At 37.2% G+C, this 22,072-nt stretch overlaps 1 protein-coding gene and 1 long non-coding RNA gene across 6 annotated transcripts in view; one reads left to right on the forward strand and one right to left on the reverse strand.

Moving 5' to 3' along the window:
* The window catches only part of GRM5 (glutamate metabotropic receptor 5), a 664,926-nt gene that overhangs the window by 97,031 nt on the left and 545,823 nt on the right, over positions 1-22,072 (reverse strand). For all 5 annotated transcript variants that reach the window (XM_063711323.1, XM_063711322.1, XM_024255290.3 and 2 more), the window contains 2 exons: positions 11,141-11,387; positions 3,210-3,378 (listed from right to left, as the gene is read on the reverse strand). In XM_063711323.1, the coding sequence (XP_063567393.1) occupies positions 3,210-3,378; positions 11,141-11,387 (416 nt within the window). The remainder of the gene's footprint in view (positions 1-3,209; positions 3,379-11,140; positions 11,388-22,072) is intronic.
* The window catches only part of LOC129048727 (uncharacterized), a 182,068-nt gene that overhangs the window by 87,490 nt on the left and 72,506 nt on the right, over positions 1-22,072 (forward strand). The window lies entirely within an intron of this gene.

Below are 22,072 nucleotides of genomic sequence, written 5' to 3' on the forward strand. Positions count from 1 at the left end.
AGTAGAGACGGAGTTTTACCATGTTAGCCAGGATGGTCTCGATCTCCTGACCTTGTGATCCGCCCGCCTCGGCCTCTCAAAGTGCTGGGATTACAGGCGTGAGCCACCCCGCCCGGCCCTAGAAGTTACATTTTCAAAATGTATTGCTGTGAAGGGTCAAAAATAAACAAAAATTATGTGGTAATTTACACTGTGTAATCTTTCTACAGGAAGCACTGGAAATTATGCATATTGATATTCTTGGTGGATATGTAAATAATTGTACATGAATTTAAACCCCTCACAATGAAGAGTTTAACTGCAAGATAATTGGCCAAGGTGGAAACCTCTTTTGTCTTGATATAACAAGTGTTAGCAAACATTATTTTGTACAAAGGACCAAATTGTAAATATTTAGGCTTTGGGCCATACAGTCTCTATTGCAACTCAGCAACTCAGCTATCCAACTCTGCCACTGTAGCAGGAAAGTAGCCATGGAGAATATATACACAAATGAGCTTGGCTGTATTTTAATAAAACTTTATTTACAAAGACAGGTAGTAGGTCAGATTTAGTCTGTGGGCCACAGTTTACCAGCTCTTGCTATATACCATAACAAGACATACAGAAAATTTCAGATATCTAATATTTTGAGCCATTTAGCAGACATTAATGAATTTATTTTTATCTTCATTTACCTTATCTTTCTTCTTTCTGGTCTTATGCTTTCCAAATCTTCAGACCTACCCTTTCAGGGCCTTACTATCAGTATTAAAATATTTCAGTTTCAGTCTTAATCACAGATGAAAAAACACATGAAATGTCTTCTAAACAGAGTGAAGGTAAGGTTGATTGAAAACACCAAGTCCAATGGCTCTAGGAATACATTGCCTGAAATGTGGTATGGTAGTGCTCCAAGAACTCTTTGATTAGCAAATAAATTATTTTGATGTCATTTTTCCCTATGGCATTGCATATCAATAGCTGCCCTAACTCCCTGTTTATTATATCTTTGTCTTCTCTTCCTTCATTGAATTTTCATTTCCTGTAAGTGTGGCCACATCTTCTTTAGCCTAAGAGTAATTTTTTAATGTCCTCAAATTACCAAATTATCCCTTACATGCTTTTTTATCACATACTTCTTTTTCTTATACTCTTTATTTTTTTCAATTGACACATAATAATTGTACATATTTATGGGTTACATAGTGATGTTTTGATACACATAATGTATAGCGATCAGATCAGGTTAATTAGCATAGCCATCATCTCAAATATTTATTATTTCTTCATGTTAGGAATGTTCAGTATCCTCCTTCTAGCTATTTGAAACTATAGATTACTTTTAACTATATTCATCCTACAGTGCTAAAGAACACTAGAATTTATTCCTCCTATCTAGCCGTGATTTTGCTTCGTTTAACAAAGTTCTGCCTATCCCTCTCTTCCTCCTTCCCTTCCTACCGTCTAGTATGCTCTGTTTTAATTTTTACTTCTGTGAGATCAACATTTTTTATCTTGCACATATAAGTGAGAACACGTGATGTTTAATTTTCTGTCCTTGGCTTATTTCACTTAACATTCTGTTCTCCAGTTCTGTCCACGTTGCTGTGAATGACAGGATTTCATTCTTTGTTATGGTTGAATAGTATTCTATTATGTAGATATACTACATTTTCTTTATCCATTCATCTTGATACTCAATTGCCATTACATTCTGTTCAATCTGGCAGGCCCAGATGAAGGGTGAACCCTCAATTTTCATGCCTTTCCCTCATTGTTCCTCTTCCTTGACCTTTCTCTTCCACTGACTACCATCTTATGTGACAGTGTGCTCTCTGGTTGTCTCTCTCTCTGTACCTGTTGCTGCTCAGCCTCTACCTTTTCTTCCTTTTTTATACTTTGAAAGCAGAAATTCTCCAAGGTATATTCTTGATCCGTATTTATTTTTTATTTACACTTTTAGGTTCTGCAATTTTATTTATTTTAATAGCTTCAACTTTAACTCTATTCAATCAATTCCTAAATCTGTATTCTTAGCTTTATTTTTCATTGCTCTAGACCAAGCTTTTAATCACTGGATGGCTATTTTAAAACCAACATGCCCCCAAAGTAACCAATTGTCTTTTCTCTAAGGCCATCCTCATTTTTCTATCCCTGGAAATGCAACCTTATAGTTACTAACACTTAGAATTTCAGTTGATTGTGTTGACTTCTTTATCTTCCACAACTCGACATCAAATTGGTTGTCAGCCTGACTGAATCTACAAATGTTTTCTCCAAATATGTCTTCTGGCCCCTTTCCGTTCTATTTCTTCCCTAATTCAAGGCCTTGTTACCACTATCACAGCATCCTTCTAACTTGTCTCTTCTTTCTTGTTTTATAAATCTATTTATTCATCTTCCTTACCACAGCTCAACTTATGCCAGCATCTTGGTCAAAATTATTCTCTGACCCCAGTTTAATAGAAATTAAGTTCTATGTATTTAGTATGATGTTCAAAACTCTCCACAAATCTGGGTTCAACTTATTTCAACTTTCTCTTTTATAATAACCATTTAGAGCATTGCACTCTGGATTATTCACTTGTTGCTGGACAGTCTTCAATTGACCACTTTTGTCCCTTTTCTTTTACTGTTCTTTCTATGTAAATGTTCTCTCGCTGAAATCATACTCATTTTCTATGGTCCAATGTTTGACATTTTATTCAGTAGAAATATCTCTATCCCTTTTGTGCAAACTTATATAGCCCTCTTCTTTTCTTTCTTAACGAAATCATCACATTTTACATGATATTGCTTATCTGTGTCCATGATATTTTCTCACATAGACTGTAAGTCTTCTGACAATAAAGCGTGTCTTATTGATTTTTGCCTAATCAATATTAACTATTATATTAATAAACATTTGATGAATATTTATTAAATAAATTAGAATTAGTGTCTTTTCTAACTGTAAACTTTATTCCCAGGAAGTTATGTCTTTAAAGGCTTGTATGAGCAGAAAGGGTGTGGGAAAACATGACTCATCAACTGGTTCAATCAAACCAACTAATAAGACTATTGTGAGTTGCACATGGGATTTCACAAGGAATGAGTAAGAATTTCTGACATTAGAAGCTTACAATATAAAAAGTAAAATAAGTGTCTAAAATCTTTAAAAATAGCCAAGGATAATTAACACTGTTGAATTTACAACAAAAATGAAAGAAACATAGATTCCATTTTACCTTGATCTGGCCTTTCTCACATGGTTCACTGCATACAGATCTGATGATGTTGCTTTTCTTGGACCATACTTCATCATCATCCATTTTTAATTCTCCATTGTCCCAACTTCCAACGTTGATATAATCAAAGTAATCTTTTCCCATTTCCTTGAAATTCATTATTTCATACCTTAGGAATAAGAATATGATAATTATGCAGCTTAAGATGTAAATATTCAGCTTTGAAAAGGCAATATATTTTATTCCCAAAAATGTGTCTACTGTCATATAAGTAACACTGGAATTTTCTATGACAGTACACTTAGAATAACAAAAAAAATCTGTCGATTTCACTTTCTCTGCACAGACCATTTTTGTACTTTCAAGCTTACACCTGAAATAGAAAGTAATCCCATGTGAGAAGGTGACTTGACCTCAGCAGGATGAAAGACAGTTTCGAAATAACTTCAAGAAGTTTAAACAAGTACTACTGTTAGGCTTCTACAAAAGATAGAAAGGTTTTTGTCTGTATTCAAGTAAAATGATAAAACTTACATTTACTAACCAAGTGAGAAATTTTGTAAATCTTTCATCTTATTTTCAGCTTTAGGGGATATAGGGATAATTTACAAACAGACTCATTTTACCTTTCTTACTTTGCCCATTATCAATGGCTAAATTCATTGTACAAAGATAATTTTGAGAGTGACGTTTAAAAAAGTTTGAAAATAGCTTCTAAAGCACCTCATGCAATGTAAAAATCCTGGAAGAGAGTAGTTCCTTGTGAGTTCTCAGCCTTTGCTAGCTATTGTTTTTTGAGTATGTGGATAGAAATGTAAAAAGAGAAAATCAATGTGCTAACTTACAAGCCTTTTCTTATAAGTAAGCTCATTTCTAGAGAAGAATCTCTGAAATAATTTTCCAATTTGAGGATATTGGATAAGCAATATCACCACTATCTCAGTTTCTTCAGGTATGTCTCAGGTACACACTGTGTTCACATAGTATTTTATACAGTTTACCCCCTCAGGACTTATAGTACTGACAGATAGACATATAAATGCCTCCTCCAACTTCCTATGCTCAGCATGTGTAGCTATCTGGAAATTGATATGAACGGAAAATGTTCTCGCTTTTGGATTCAAGTGATGAGATTACTATACACAAACCAATGTTCTGTACAGAAATACTGAGAACAAAACTGGCATCAATTTATTGAAACCTATGTTATAAAATGATGCCATTCTGTTTTCACCCCCAGTCACATTTTTTACTGTAGTCTTTTTTTTTTTTTACCTCATTCTTGTTTTTTTGGTTGTTCAGTAACTTGAGGATTTTCCTGCAGTCGGTAACAATTTGGTGTAACTGTCTAAATTCTACTTCTAAATCAAAAATACCAATTTATAGGATACTTTCCTTCCCTCTTGGTCACAATTATCCTGTGGCCTCTGTGCATGCAATGAGTTGAGATATTAGAGCACAGAACACTGAAGTAAAAAGAACTCATGTGTTATGTCATTGGCTACTTCAAATATATGAGCTTTAAGTATTCAAAGGGTGACTTTCTATGAGCAAATAACCTTTGAAGATTGTAGGACGGGAGAAAGAGAAATGTCAGTCTCAGACTTGTTTCTTTGCTGCTGATAATTTGAAGAAATATGTGGGTGTCATTCCTTACTCAAAAATGAGCTATCAACTCTGTTTCTAGCAATTCTTAAGTCTGAAAAGTTTAGTTCATACTGTTAATTTTACAGATAACGGACTGAAGCTCAGTGATGTTAATTAGTACAGATTACAGAGTATGTAAGCATCAGAGCTGGGACCTAAACCAAGCCTTTAGATTTCAAGTCTGCAGTTCCTTCTTCCTTACTAGACTGCTCCAAATCCTGGGTACTGCTCCAAATCCTGGGTAGAGCTAAGAGATCATATTTTCCTTGCTTCAATATTATAAAAATTTGAACCAATTTATATTGTAAGGCTTTTATCTCTATATCCATGCCTCTTTGTTTTATGTATGACAAATGGTAAAAAGTAAAGGGATCCAGTTTTTGAAAAATAAACATGAAAACTCTATAGATTGGAAAATCATATTTGACAGGGAACTTGTTTTAAGGAAAGTTAAACTTTAATTTCAATTGAACTCAATAAACTTGTTATAATTACATTAGAGACAATGAACTCTCCCTTTGGAATTAGCCTTTAGATTTCTGGTCATTGTTTCTTAATACAAGGCAAACACAAAGAGATATTATCACTCACGGCTTAAGCTGTGAAAATAGAACATTGCTTTAAAAATCTTTTTTTAGTACACTAAAAAAAGAAATAGATAATATGTCTCCACAAAAGAATATTCTCCCCTTCACTTGTGAATTGGTATGAGCCCCTTTAATTTTCAGAGATAGAATATAGCTTTTATTCTCCAACAAAAGGAAAATAAAGTGAATGTTTAAAACATACTCTTATGTAACTTTTAGTTAAGAATCAAAAGACATAATGGCTTCTTGCAATCTTTAGCCATGATTCAATCTAGAAGACTGTATTTTGTTTTCCAATAAAATAACAGGAGGCCAGGCGCGGTGGCTCACGCCTGTAATCCCAGCACTTTGGGAGGCTGAGGCGGGCAGATCATGAGGTCAGGAGATCGAGACCATCCTGGCTAACATGGTGAAACCCCGTCTCTACTAAAAATACAAAAAATTAGCCGGGCGTGGTGGCAGGCGCCTGTAGTCCCAGCTACTTGGGAGGCTGAGGCAGGAGAATGGCGTGAACCCCGGAGGCGGAGATTGCAGTGAGCCTAGATCGCGCCACTGCACTCCAGCCTGGGCGACAGAGTGAGACTCTGTCTCAAAAGAAAACAAAAAAACAGTAATTCAGTGTGCTCTTTGTTTTTGATGGCTTTAGTAAAGATCCAACTTGCACATATTCAGTGTCAGAAGCAAAGATTAGTGTGTCATTCCAATCACAAGACATTTTAATATAAATCTCCAGCCCAGTTTCTTTTTTCTCCTTCCCATCCCCTTCCTCCCATGTATCTCCTCCTCCTTCTCTTCTTCCTCAATCCTCCTCCTCCCTCTTCCTCCTGCTCCTTCTCCCTCTTCCTCCTGCTCCTTCTCCCTCTCCCTCTCCCCCTTCCCCCTTCTACCTCTCCCTCCCCCCTATCCCTACCCCCCTCCCTCCCCCCACCCCTTCCCCCTCCCTCCCCCCACCCCTTCCCCCTCTCCCTCCCCCCACCCCTTCCCCCTCTCCCTCCCCCCCACCCCTTCCCCCTCTCCCTCCCCCCCACCCCTTCCCCCTCTCCCTCCCCCCTCTGCCTCCCCCCCACCCCTTCTCCCTCTCCCTCCCCCCACCCCTTCCCCTTCTCCCTCCCCCCCACTCCTTCCCCCTCTCCCTTCCCCCCTTCCCCCCTCCCTCTTACCCTTTCCCTCCCTCCCACCCCTTCCCCCTCTCCCTCCCTCCCACCCCTTCCCCCTCTCCCTCCCCTTCCCTCACCCTCCCCCGGCCTTTCTTTCTCATTGCACCTCTTGGTTTCTATATTTCTCTGCTTCTGAAATGTTTTTCTCTGCACAGTGTGTTTGTATATGTAATTTATCTTCTTTAATACCTGTCCCTTCCTTCCCCTTACTCTCTACCTCCTCATGTCTGCTCTTCCTTAACCAGCCACAATTTAAACCTAGAATATTCTAAATAATTTTAAAAATAAATTTTATATATTGCTCAAAATCAAAATAAACAAAATATGTTACAATAACAACAACAAAAAGTTCTATTAAAGCACTTAAGGTAAACTTGAGAAAGTCAGGTTTCAATTGAACAGAAATAAGGAACTTTCTAAATGGCTAGAACTCTGAAAATTAGAGAAGATTGTCTTCGGATGATAATGAGGGATTTATTCAAGGGGCTGAAACAGGGTTGTTATTAGAGAAAGTGAAAGATCATTTGGAGAAGACTGAAGAGTATTGCATTTATGTGGGTCCTAAGGCTCTTTCAATCTATAATTCCGATGCTAAGGTGCTTTTGTTAAAAATTCTTAAATGTGTGCTAAATTATCTGTGGGTTGGCATAATAGATACTCCCAAACCCTGGCCCATACAACAAAGCAATTACAATGATCTGTGCCTTTGGCGTTGGATAATCACAGAGTAATGAGAGATCACAGAGTTAGTTAGACCAAACACGTGAATGGCACCTCATAATGCAACACTTTTATACTATATATTAATACATTGAACCATTTCAAATGTAATATAAGAAAAAAAAAGAAGGTAAATTTTTACTTGATGATTGTGCCTGAGATTTGCATATGTCCTTGCCCTGTTATTTAATTGACTATGCAACCTTGGGCATGTCTCTTTGTTTCTTATGACACAGATTTTTTACCAGGAAAATCTGGACATTGAAGCAGAACATCTGTTTCTATGAGCAGAGACATACATCAAGAATCCGCGTGCACACAAAGTCCTTCTCGGCCATTTCTACTATTCTAGCCTCATATTTTCTATTTACCGCATCTGTTTGTGCTCCTCTGTTCTTTCTTTCCTGCCCTATTTTGGGCCTTTTCTTTTCTTTTCTTTCTTTTCTTTCTTTCTTTCTTTCTCTCTCTTTCTTTCTTTTTTTCTTTCTCTCTCTCTCTCATTCTTTTTCTCTCTTTTGTTCTTTCTTATCTCTCTATTGGCTTTTAAATACTCCTCTTTGTATTAAAATTTTTGTGGTTGCTCAAGAGATTACAATATGCATTTTTATTCTACTTAATATTGAGTCACTTAATGTAAAATATAAGAAATTTGGCCTTGTGCAATTTCAAATTCTTTTTCATTTTTGCCATTGTTTTCAAATACTTTGCACCCATATACTTACAAACCCCACAATACAATGTTTTAGTTTTTTGCTTTAATTAGTTAGTTGTACTCAGTCTAACATTGGGTGTCCATGTTTCCTCTGCCTATTATGGTCAATTCCAGGTGGCAGCGACGCATCTTAAACTTTAATTCTCAATGCAGTCCCTAAACCGGAGATTAGCAAACTTTTGCTGTGAGGGGACGTATGGTAAATATTTTGGGCTTTGAGATGGTTTCTACTCACCTCTGCCATTGTCGTGTACAAGCAGCTATAGCACCTAAATAAATGAATGTGACTGGGTTCCAAAAAACCTATCTTATAAAAACAAGCAGCAGACTCCATGTGGTCTGCAGATCATAGTTTGATGACTGATGACTGGTGATCTAGTCTGTTAATGGTAAAATGGTAAAGGTCCATATTTCTTATCTGTAATTGTGAAATCTTTAGAGCTCTGAAAATTGTTTTTTTTTTTTTTTTTTTTTAACTCACTTGGCAGCAAAACATGACATTACCTGAACTTTATCTAGGGATGAAATGTGACTGGAACTAAATGAGGCTATTTATAGTCTTGTTTATCACAATTAATGTGAATATTCATATGTTTTGCTGCAGAAATATTAATGTGTTTATTAGAGAGTGCTGTTACATATTATGTTAGGGGCATTATATGATTGTGTAGGCTTTTGTAAATTCAAAAATTCTGGGTTCTGTAACACCTGGCACCGTGGTTTTCATTAGACCATTGGGTACTGATAGTAGACTAATCAGATGCGAGATTTAAAAACAATGATTAAAACGTGCGTTCTAACAGTCTGCAAGTGTGTGCCAGAGTGAGTTGCCATCTCTCTCAGCTTCCTCTGTTTAGGATCCTCCACTTGTAACTCTGGAATTGTAGAGGATTCCTTAATCACCCCAGGATCTTTTGCTTTCTCACTCAGCCAGGAATGCCTTTGATCTGGCAGAATGCTTTTACCCCACAAAAATAACAACCTAATGTCTACAAAGAAATTTTCTCAGAATACAGTGTCTTTAAAATTTTGATCCTGGTTGATTAATTGTCAGGCTGTTGTATAAGGTTAGAAGTTGAAGCCCAGGAGACAGAGTTAAAATTTTGACTCTATCATTTACTAGATTGTGTTTTTGGGCAAGTCATTGAACTTTTCTAAGCCTTGGTTTTCTTTAGCTGGAAAAAAGAATGGTAACATTACTTACCTCATAGGATTAAAAAGTAGAACACTTGGCTTAGTGTTTGGCTCAGAACACACGCTCAATATATGCTAGTTATAATTTTTTTTGTAAATGTAACTGGATTATTTGGAGAAACAAAAGGTGGTAATTCACCTTTTCCTGAGTCTGCTTCATGCCCTTAGAGGCCAACTCTGATAATTTATTCATGGGTTAATGTTATACTCAAACCTAGTAGTGCAAGGATAGACTCAAAGCAATCCTGAATTCCCAGAAATTGTTTGCAAAATTTTAAGTATGTTGTTCTTGAAAGAATATCTATACATTTTGTCTGAGTCTTGAAGGGATGATTGTTCCAAAAAAAGATTAAGAACCACTTACAACATATTTGGATGATTATGAATAAGGCAGCGATGTTCTGCCAGATCCATCAAGGTTTCCCATTGGAATAGAGCCGGACCTTCTGAGGCATCTCCTCCCTCCCTGGTTTGTGGAATGGTTTGGGTACCTGACATAAAAACTCTTGAATTGGTGGAGCTACAGTCATCAGATTCTATCAGCAAGTCCTAAGCTGATGTCAGAACTCTAGAGATGCACATGGGTATAATAAATTCATGTGCAGATATCTGAGCCCAGGCCTTGACCTGAGCCTAAAGACTGAGCTCATTGGTCAGCCTGCCCTTAAAAGATTTACAACTATGAAGTTTTGTTTGGCCCTGAGAAAATGCTTGTATTTTTTCCTTCATGGATATACGGAAGAGCCAAAAAGTAGAAAACAACATGTGAAAATTCAGCTTATTTTGGCAAACAGCCTAGTTATAGCAATATTCTTCAAGTCTCTGGAATAGAAAAAAAAATAAAACCTAGGTTTTCATTTGGCTGTATGACCTGAAACTAGCTATCACTTATAAGTCTGGCATGTGAAATAGTAACAGCTGCATTTGGGATAAGCTCCAGCTCATCTTAGAATGTAGAAGTGTGATAAACCAAGGTTGCTGACAGAATGTGTGGGCACGTGTGGTGTGAATTGTTGAGGATTCATGAAACCTCTTGGCAGGGTCAACTACAAAGAGAGTGTATAGACAGTTTTCCAAGCACAGTTGTTAAGTATGAGCTATTGCTAGAAGGGCACTGAGGGACCAAAGGACCCTACTGTTTTGATACAAGACTGAGTGAAGACTCAGCCCTGCTACAACTCAAAATATCATTTCAATGGCATTATTCCTTATAGATTAAAAGTGTCTATAAGTCTTAAATGACTGTGTAGAGTAATTTAAGAATTTGGAGTAGAAGATAAATGTGAATTATGATAAGTTCTGGGTACTTAGTGATTTCTCTGGGGACTGACCTATACTTATGAGTTTATGTTCCTCAAGTTCCTCTACAAATAATAAAAGGTAAAATTTCAGAGGAAAAAAACAATTTAGTCCTTAACAAGGAAGAAAGTGATCCAGCTGGAGAATAATAAAATAAAATATGACTTATGACTCACTTGCTGTAGGTACAGCAAACAACAGAAGAGAACCTCAGCCCTATTTCTGGATTACCAGAAATCAAATTGTTCCTATTTCAGAATAGTTCTATTACACAAGAAAATATCCGAATATGGGGAATAACATGACAAGCATGTACAGAGAAACCACAGAGATGGTTTATATTTATCTATGATCATGTGAGGTTCCTGCCTCTTAGTTTAGGTCTCTGAAATGTGATGATTCCCAAAGCACATTTTGGACATCAGCACAAATGCTTTTTTCCTGGCCACAGGAAATGGGGCTTCTTCTCTCTATCTTTGCTCATTTGGGATGTCAGGGAAGGGGAAACATTACCAGGAAACCTAGATTAACCACAAAGGAGAGAAAGAGACATTTCATGATCAAGAGTTGGCTGTTGTTCAGTCTCTACTGTCTAGAGGAGAATTGTAACAATACCTTCCTGGAGAGTCTCCATTCTCATCGAATAGGATCGTATCTCCAGAAACCCCAGTAAAATTGGTTTTCATCAGGGACTCCAAAAGTTTCCGTCCATCAATTGGCTTCATGGCATCACAGAGTCCTGCATAGCCTGGGCAGAGGGACATCTGCATGTTGTGGAGCCCGTAGGCCATCGAATAGATGGCGTTGATCACAAATCCCATTTTGGAATCCTGAACATGATGTGTTTTCAGAGTCAGAGAACCTGTTGGGAAACAAATTAAGCATAGCTTTGAGATACACATCTACTGTCGTGACATTCCTGGGTACTGAATAATGGGTTACCTGTAACTAGAGAATGCACTGGAGCAATTTTGTCAGAGTTAGAACCATGAGTAACACTGAGAAACAGTACCAACATAATGGGCCTGATAGTTGTCTTCTGTATTCAGGTTTTTCTTCCAGAACTCTGAAAAAAGTTCTGAATCACCAACAGTAGCAAGATCCACTTTCTTCCAAAACCAAACTCTAAGTATGAATGCAGGATAGAACTGTATTTCCGTACCATAAAATGTATCTTAAGGACAGATTCATTTCATTAGTATGAGCTGTGATAATATACCTTTTTGGTTCAGAAATCCTCAACAAACCTCCAGTTTCTAAACTATTATGTTCTCTTACCTGGCGATACTAGATATTCCACCATCTGATATAAATTTACCTATTTAGATTTATCACCCAGTACTTCTAATCTCAAAGCATATGCTCTCTATAAACTGGCCTATTTGAAAGCTATAAAATATAACATTTAAACTCCTTTAATTCATTAATTAATTCAGTAAACATTTATTAGAGTCAGAATATACATAAAGCTGTGTAATTTATCATCTAGAGAAAAAAAGATGATTTGAACATGGAGCTTGTACATAAGAAACTTGTCCAATAACAGAGAGAAATTATGTAAATACAGTGAAAGGTAGAATATAATAAATCTGTAAAACATGTGGAGGTAAAATCTATAGAGGCCCAAAGTAGTGAGAAATATCCCTTCCAATAGAAGGTTCTTGGGAACTAAGGAACTAAAGGAACTGAAGTTTCTTATTGATGACTGATTTGACAAATATGGACTTAGTGCCTGTTATTTCTAACTTCTCAGAACTTGCTCCGAGTGAGGGACATCATGCTGAACAAGATAGATGTGATTCTTGCTCTCATTTACTTAGAGTCTAAGGGCAGATGAGCATCAATCTAAGCAGGCAATTATAATGTGTTTTGGTAAGTGTTGAGACAGGACTGAATAGTGAATCAGACCCAGAAGCTCTCTGAAGCTGAGCATTAGGCTAAGTATCAATTGGATGAAGGGGGAGAAAGAATGGTCCAAGCATTTTTGAAGAATAACAGATAAGATAGAGCATGCTATGTTTGGGAGACTTTAAGGAAATCAATGACCAGCACAGAGAGTAGGAGGTAGGAGAAAGGAGAGAGCTGAAATGGTAGGGGAAGGCAGAGATGCTTAAGCCGTGTTAAGATTGCTGCGTTTTGGCTAGGTGCGGTGGCTCACGCCTGTAATCCCAACACTTTAGGAGGCTGAGGCGAGTGGATCACCTGAGGTCAAGAGTTCAAGAACAGCCTGGCCAACATGGTGAAACCCTGTCTCTACTAAAAACACAAAATTAGCTGGGTGTGGTGGCATGTGCCTTTAATCCCAGCTACTCAGGAGGCTGAGGCAGGAGAATCGCTTGAACCTAGGAGGTACAGGTTGTAGTGAGCTGAGATGGCGCCATTGCACTCCAGCCTGGGCAACAAGAGGGGAAGTCAGTCAGCCTCAAAACAAACAAACAAACAAACAAACAAAAAAGATTACTGCATTTTATGATAAGAGCTTTGGCTTCCATTGAAGTGTTGAAGCTAGGGAGGGACATGATCAGATTTCTGTTTTAGAAAGACCAGTCTGGCTACATTGTGGAGAAAGGTTTAAAGGGCTGTAGGAGTAGGACTGTCAGGGAAACTCATTAAGAGGGAATGCAGTGATCCCAATGACAGAAGAAAATGTTCCTGCCTGTGGTAGAGGCCATGATTACGGCAAAGGTGTCTAGGAAGTGAAATCTATTTCCAGGCCTGGTGATTGTAGAATGAATAGGGTTAAGACATATAGGAAGAGTGTGGTTAAAAAAAAAAAAAAAAATAGGTGAAAGAAAGAGCTGAGGTAAAGCCAGAGCTTATCATTTTGGAAGAAATGTTTTCTTTAAGAAAGGTGTATTTTTTTTTCAGCAATAACAAACAACAACAACTCTCCAAAAATAGTATGTTGCTTTATGGCTTCCCAAATTGTAGAGGCCTATCATCTCTATCTTGATTGCTGGCCCAAATACTGACACCTTAAATTTCCCCAGTAGAGAGTCTCCTTAGAGAAACTGGCATAGTGAATTCTGACATAATGTAAGATGGGAAATCCTGCTTCCATCTCAGGACTAGACAATGGTCCCAGGCTACACTCTAGGCAAATCTTACAATTTCCTTCCCCACACAGACTGGATTCATATTTCCACATTTTACCTCACACTGCTGGAAATTCCATTATTCTAATTGCCAAGTAAAACACTTTTGTATCACTTTTGACTCCTCTTTTTCATTCATACCTTCACAACTCTTATTTGATTTATCTTCAAAATTTATCTGGAATTAGACTACTTAGCACTAATCTACTTCTACCAGACTCAATATATATCCTCTCCTGTCTAGATTACAGCAATAGTCTTCTAACTGGTTTCTTACTTTCTCCTTTTGCCCATCTTCCCTGCACTCCAGCCTGTTTTTAGCACAATAGCCTTAACTAGAAGTCAGATCATGACAATCCTGTGATCAAACTTCCCAGTGACTTTTTTCTCTTTACTAAAAGTAAAAGCCAAAGTCCTCACAATGGCCTTCAAAGACATACAGGAGCCTGCCTCATGGTATTTCACCCCTTATTCCTTTGACTCAATCTCTTAATACTCTTGTCATAAATTATTCCGCCCTAGACACACTGACCTTCTCCCACATCTTCAAACATGCTAGGCATGCCCCTGCCTCTGAGCCCTTGTAATTGCTGTGTCTTCTACCTAGAATGCTCTGCCCACAAGATTTGTGCAGGACAGTTCTCCAGATGGCCTTGGACTGACCAGGTTTTTCTCCCTTTCTTGCTTGTAGTTCTCAACAGTAACTGTATGATGGCCTGATAATGTAACTTACTGAGATAGAGAGAGACTGGCTAGAAGAGCCTAGGCTCTGTTTCAGTCTCACCAGAACAGCATGTCCTTCAATGAGTTAGCACAGTAAGTCATGTGACCCTGGGATATAACACCCAGGGCAGGCTGCTTTCCAGGGTCCCTTATCTGCTATGCAAGTGGGTTACATGCAATTGAGACTCCATCCACCCTAGGCAGCTTTCTGAGCCTTGGAGGAGCAGCTCAGAATAAGTCCTAGGTGTCTGATGTTTTTTGCTGCCTATCTGTAAGTAATAAACCCATTTCCCATAACTTGCATATGAGTATGTTCTGTCACACAAGTTGGTAATCAGTGCTTGGTGAGCTTGCTTCACAAGTTGCAGAGCATGTTTCCTTCCCAATTTATTACTTTACTCAGGCATCATCCTCTCTGTGAGATGTTCTCTGGATATCCTGTCTAAATTGCATCTCTACCTCCCCCCACCAACACTCCCTATCTTCTTTTGTGACATTATTTTCACCTTACCAACACCTAACATATTTTATAAATTTCTCTTATTATCTTGCTTATTGGCTGTCTCAAACACCACTCACTAAAATATAAGCTCTATGAAAACAGGGATTTTTTTTTTTTTTTTTTTTTTTTTGAGATGGAGTCTCGCTCTGTGGTCCAGGCTGGAGTGCAGTGGCGCGATCTTGGCTCACTGCAAGCTCCGCCTCCCGGGTTCACACGGTTCTCCTGCCTCAGCCTCCCGAGTAGCTGGGACTACAGGAGCCCGCCACCATGCCTGGCTAAATTTTTTTGTATTTTTAGTAGAGACGGGGTTTCACCGTGTTAGCCAGGATGGTCTCGATCTCCTGACCTCGTGATTGGCCCCCGTTGGCCTCCCAAAGTGCTCGGATTACAGGCGTGAGCCACGGCGCCTGGCCCGGATAGTTTCTTTTTTGTTTTCTACTCAATGCCTAGAACAATTTCTGGCACACAGTTGGCCACCAATAAATATTTGGTGAATGAATTAAATTAACAAACTGTCTTCTCTAGACTACCCTTCTATTTAACTTTTTCTCCCTAATCCTACATTAATACTAGTCCTAACCCTTTTCTTCCTCTTACTTTTATTTAGGTTCAGGGGTATATGTGCAGGTTTGTTACATGGGTAAATTGTGTTGCTGAGAATTGGTGTATAAATGATCCTGTCACCAAGGTAGTGACCATAGTTCCTGATAGGTAGCCTTCCAAACCATATCTCCCTACCACCCTTCTTCTTCAAGCAGTCTCCAGTGTCTGTTATTTCCATATTTATGTCCATGTGTATTCAATGTTTAGCTCTCACTTATAAATGAGAACATGTAGTTTTTGGTTTTCTATTCCTGCATTAGTTCACTCAGGATAATGGTTTTGAGCTTGATCCATGTTGCAGCAAAGGACATGATTTTATTTGGCTGTGTAGTATTTCATGGTGTATATGTACCACATATTCTTTAACCAGTCCACCACTGATGGGCATCTTGGTTGATTACATGTATTTGCTATTGTGAACAGCACTGTGATGAACATATAAGGGGATGTGTCTTTTTCGTAGAATGAGTGCTTTTCCCTTGGGCATACACTCAGTAGTTGGATTCATGTCTGGTCATATTATTTGCCCATTTTAAATGGGGTTGTTTTTTGCCTGCTGATTTAGTCAAGTTCTTTACACATTCTGGATATTAGACCTTTGTTGGATACATAGTTTACAAATATTTTCCCCAATTCTGTAGGTTGTCTGTTTACTCTGCTGATAGTTTCCCTTGCTGTGCAGAAGCCGTTTGCTTAATTGGGTTCTATGCGTCAATTTTTGTTTTTGTTGCAATTGCTTTGGGGAATTTAGTCATAAATTCTTTGCTAAGGCTAATGATCAGAATGGTATTTCTTAGGATTTCTTCTAGGGTTTATATAGTTTTAGGTCTTACATTTAAGTCTTTAATCCATCTTGAGTTAATTTTTGCATATAGTGAATGGTAGGAGTCCAATTTCAATCTTCTGCATAAAGCTAGCCAGTGATCCCAGCACCATTTATTGGATAGGAAGTCCTTTCCCCACTGTTTGTTATTACTGACTTTGTTGAAGATCAGTTGAGTGTAAATGTGTGGCTTTGTTTCTGGGTTCTATATTCTGTTTGACTGGCCTATGTGTTTGTTTTTCTACCAGTACCATGCTGTTTGGGTTGCTGTAGCCCGGTAGTATAGTTTGAAGTTGGGTAGTGTGATGCCTCTGGCTTTGTTCTTTTTGCTTGATTTGAGATCTTTTTGGTTCTATATAAATTTTAGGATACATATTGCCAATTCTGTGAAAAATGAAATTGGTAGTTTGGTAGAAATAGCAATGTATCTGTAAATTACTCTGAGTGGTATGGCCATTTTAACAATATTGATTCTTCCTAACCATGGGCATAGAATGTTTTTCCATTTGTTTGTGTCATCTCTGATTTCTTTCAGCAGTGTTCTGTAATTCCTACAGAGATTTTTCACTTCCTTGGTAAATTGTATTCCTAGTTTATTCCTTATTATTATTTTTGGCTATTGTAAATGAGATTGTGTTCTTAATTTTGCTCTGAGCTTGGACGTTATTGGTTTATTAAAATGCTACTGATATTTGTACATTGATTTTGTATCCTGAAACTTTACTGAAGTTGTTTATCAATTCTAGAAGCCTTCTGGTGCAATCTATGGGGTTTTCTTGGTATAGAGTCATATCGTCTGCAAAAAGAAGTAGCTTAACTTCCTCTCTTCCTATTTGGATGCCCTTTATTTCTGTCTCTTGCCCAATTGCTCTGGCTAGGATTTCCAGTACTACATTGAATACAAATGAAGAGAGTAGATATTCTTGTCTTGTTCCAATTCTCAGAAGGAATGCTTCCAGCTTTTGCCTGTTTAGTATGATGTTGGCTGTGGATTTGTCATAGATGGCTCTTATTATTTTGATGTATGTTCCTTTGTTGCCTAACTTGTTCAGAGTTTTTAACATGAAGGGATATTGAATTTTATGGAAGGCTTTTTCTGCGTCTATTGAGATGATCACGTGGTTTTTGTTACTTCTGTTGATGTGGTAAATCACATTTATTGATTTGCATATGTTAAACCAACCATGAATCCCAGGAATAAGGCCTACTTGGTGGTGGTTAATTAACATTTTCATGTGCTTCTGAATTCTGTTTGCTAGTATTTTTTGAGGATTTTTGCATCTATGTTCATCAGGGATATGAGCCTGTTGTTTTCTTTTATTGTTGTGTCTCTGCCAGGCTTTGATATCAGGATGATGCTGGCTTTGTAGAATGAGTTAGGGAGGAGTACCTCCTCCTTGTATTTTTGGAATAATTTTAGTAGGACTGATACCAGCTCTTCTTTGAACATCTGGTAGAATTTGGCTTTGATTCTTTTGGGCCCAGGACATTTTTTGGCTGATAGGCTTTTTATTTCTGATTCAATTTCACAATTTGTTATTTATCTGTTCAGAATTTTTATTTCTTCCTGGTTCAATCTTGAGAGGCTGGGTGTTTTCAGAAATTTACCTATTTCTCCTAGGTTTTCTTGTTTGTGTGCATAGTGATGTTCACAATAGTCTCTGAGGATATTTTGTATGTCTGTGGGGTCAGTTGTAATGTCCCTTTGTCATTTCTAATTGTGTTTATTTGGATCTTCTCTTTTTTTCTTTATTAACCTAGCTAGCAGCCTATCAATATTGTTTAATCTTTCAAAAAACCAACTTTCGTTTTCATTGATGTTTTGTATGGATTTTCACATCTCAATTTCAATCATTTCAGTTCTGATTTTGATTATTTCTTATCTTCTGCTAGCTTTGATGTTGTTTGGCTTTTGTTTTTCTAGTTCTTCTTCCTTTCCTGGGTGTGATGTTAGGTTGTTAATTTGAGATGATTCTAACTTTTTGATGTAGGCATTTAGTGCTATAAACTTTCCTCCTAACACTGCTTTAGCTATGTCCCAAAGATTTTGGTATGTTATGCCTCTGTTTTCATTAGTTTCAAAGAATTTTTTGATTTCTGCTTTAATTTCATTTTTTATCCCAAAGTCATTCAGGAGCACATTGTTTAATTTCCATGTAACTGTACAGTTTTGATAGATTTTCATAGTAATGATTTTTAATTTTTATTGTGCTGTGGTCCGAGGGTGTGTTGGGTATGATGTCAGTTTCTTTGAATTTGCTTGGACTTGCTTTATTCTTGAGCACGTGCTCATCTTAGAATTATGTGCCATGTGCAGATGAGAAGAATGTATATTCTGTTGTTTTTGGATGGAGTGTTCTGTAGATGTGTAATTAGCTCCAGTTGGTCAAGTCTTGAGTTTAAGTCCAGAATATCTTCATTAGTTTTATGCCCTGATGGTACGTCTGACATTGTCAGTCAGGTGTTGAAGTTCCCCAAGATTATTGTGTAGCTTCCTAAATCTCTTCATAGATCTCTAAAAACCTGTTTTATGAATCTGGGTGCTACAATGTTGGGTACATATACATTTAGGATAGTTGAGTCTTCTTTTTTGTATTGTAACTTTTACCATTATACAATGCTTTTCTTTGTCTTTTAAAAAATTATCGTTGGTTTAATGTCTGTTTTATACGATATTAGAAAAGCTATCCCTGCAGTTTTTTGTTTTCCATTTGCCTGATAGATCTTTCTCCATGTCTTTAGTTTTAGCCTGTGGGTGTTGTTACTTGTGAGATAGGTCTCCTGAAGTTAGCAGACAGCTGGGTCTTGCTTCTTTATCCAACTTGCCATTTTATGCCTTTTAAGAGGGGACATTAGCCCATTTACACTCAGGATATAAATTGATATGTGAGAATTTGATCCTGTTATTGTGCTATTAGCTGCTAACCATTTTTAAAGGATCCAAGAACACTTCCTTCTTGAAGACCACCATGATTGCAGATATTAAAATTAAGTTGCACTTTGAACTCTGGATCATTTTCTCTAGACCTCTCTCTGACACTCTATATACCTTATTATAGAACTGTGGGAATACTTTAGGGGAGCAGAGTTTGAAACATCCGTTTCCTAGGTCAGTCTTATAACCTACCTTTCCCTATTTAACATGCTAAGTAAAGAAGAGGTTACTCACATGATTGATTCTATTTCCAGAAGATTGGGTATTCAGTGGCAATCTCTGAGTCCACACTTATGTGCTTTACCTTGACCCTAAGCCATGTTCTGCAACTCTGCCTCCCAACCACTATCAGAGTTCAGCAGTACATGTTTTTCTGGCTATTACAAAAGGTGTGGGTTTGAGTCTCATTCATTTATTTTTCTCTCTTATGAACAGGGTATGGAGATCTATGTTTGAATCCTGTTATGTGTCTTCCTGGCTCTGTGACTTGGACAGGTTACTTCAATTACTTAACATTCAGTTTAATCATCTGCTAAATGATGACCCTTATTTTACAAGGATGATATGAGAATTAAATGTTATAGAAAAGTCGTAAGTACCTCACACAGAGCCTGGCACAAGATGCTTCATAAGTAGTAACTGTGTCAAAATGTAAATCATAATAACCTTTAGTCACTATATATTTCTGGTCAAGACTTTAGAGTATAAAAGTAAGTGAAAGGTCTCACCTGATGGGATGCCCATTAGACTCTCAGGCAGTCACTATTTAGCTTTTTTTTCTGATTTTGATTTATGCCTTGACCACAATAGACAGCAACTGGCACAAAGGCAAATTTGAGCCTTTTTAATTTGTAAATTAAATCACAGTGTTTAGGGCATGCTTACTGTACTGTTTATTGCATTGAATGGGGACAATACTGACAATTTGCATTTGCTTGGCACTTTTCAACATAATTTTGCATGTATCCGACATGTGCCTCAACCCTACAAGATAGAAATGCACAGCAGAAACTATCCACATTGTATATATAAAGAAACTAAGCTGTAGACAAGTGAAGTCGATTTTCCGTGGTCACTAAGGTGGTAAAAATCAAAAGTAGACAGAAACTTGTAATGTCATGACAAGTTTTCTTGTTACACTATATTGTTATTCATTGGAAAGAAGAAATCCCTGTATCACCTTTTTAAAAATTATTCTAAATAAGAGATAAACTTAGAGAAAACAAATGGCAACAATACTGAATTTTTCCTATACAATTCCATGTGTCTGTTCTCTCAGATAATGCCTGCTAGCACTGCCCAAGGCCTGGGCCCAGGTATGTACAGAAGGGGCCGATCAAAAGCAAGAGCTTAAAAACTGACGGATGCAATGTTTGTTCATAGTTCGTTAAATCATTTGTTATTATTGAGCATTTGGGAACAACTGGCCTATTTGAGCAGCATTAGGATCTTGTAGAAGTGCCTGGTGACTATTTTTCTCAATCACCCAAAGGCCCAAGTGATTGCAAATTCCTCCCCCTCAAAATGATAATAATAAAAATAATAATAATTGGAAAACCAACAAAATACCAGAAGAGAACAAATAGAAGTTTAACTTTTGTAATTTCTTATTAAGTCATTTTGATGCTTACATATTTTACAGAAAGACATCATGATTTATTTTAGCATTCATGAGGCATCAGGAGTTCAAGTCATAGAAATCCATGTTTAAATTCTGCCTGTGCCATTTCACCTACTTTTTTTTTTTTTTTTTTTTAGAATTAAGTATGTAATTTTTGTGTCAATATTCTTTTCCATTCATGAAAATGAGGTGACAAAGATCACACATGCAGTTCCATTTAGATTTTGCAGCTTACAATTTAAATGGTAGGTTTTAACCACTAACAACATGATGGGCAGTGAAGGTAATTTTTCTTTTTTTTTAGTTTAAATTTATATTTATAGGCATTGCCCAATTTATTTAAATAATAAATTAACTGTCATCTCTTAAAATCAGAGCTAATTCCTAAGCTATTTTGAAAGTCACTCTTTTCATTGTAATATTAACACCAGTAACAGATGTTTATACATATGTGTGTGTAGAGCAGAACTGAAGGAAATAGAGACACAAAAAACCCTTCAAAAAATAAATGAATCCAGGAGCTGGTTTTTTGAAAGGATCAACAAAATTGATAGACCGCTAGCAAGATTAATAAAGAAAAAAAGAGAGAAGAATCAAATAGATGCAATAAAAAATGATAAAGGGGATATCACCACCGATCCCACAGAAATACAAACTACCATCAGAGAATATTACAAACACCTCTACGCAAATAAACTAGAAAATCTAGAAGAAATGGATAAATTCCTCAACACATACACCCTCCCAAGACTAAACCAGGAAGAAGTTGAATCTCTGAATAGACCAATAACAGGAGCTGAAATTGTGGCAATAATCAATAGCTTACCAACCAAAAAAAGTCCAGGACCAGATGGGTTCACAGCCGAATTCTACCAGAGGTACAAGGAGGAGCTGGTACCATTCCTTCTGAAACTATTCCAATCAATAGAAAAAGAGGGAATCCTCCCTAACTCATTTTATGAGGCCAGCATCATCCTGATACCAAAGCCTGGCAGAGACACAACAAAAAAAGAGAATTTTAGACCAATATCCTTGATGAACATTGATGCAAAAATCCTCAATAAAATACTGGCAAACCGAATCCAGCAGCACATCCAAAAGCTTATCCACCATGATCAAGTGGGCTTCATCCCTGGGATGCAAGGCTGGTTCAATATACGCAAATCAATAAATGTAATCCAGCATATAAACAGAACCAAAGACAAAAACCACATGATTATCTCAATAGATGCAGAAAAGGCCTTT

Source organism: Pongo abelii, chromosome 9 (genome assembly GCF_028885655.2).
Source record: "Pongo abelii isolate AG06213 chromosome 9, NHGRI_mPonAbe1-v2.0_pri, whole genome shotgun sequence".
In the NCBI taxonomy this organism is placed as follows: Eukaryota; Metazoa; Chordata; class Mammalia; order Primates; family Hominidae; genus Pongo; species Pongo abelii.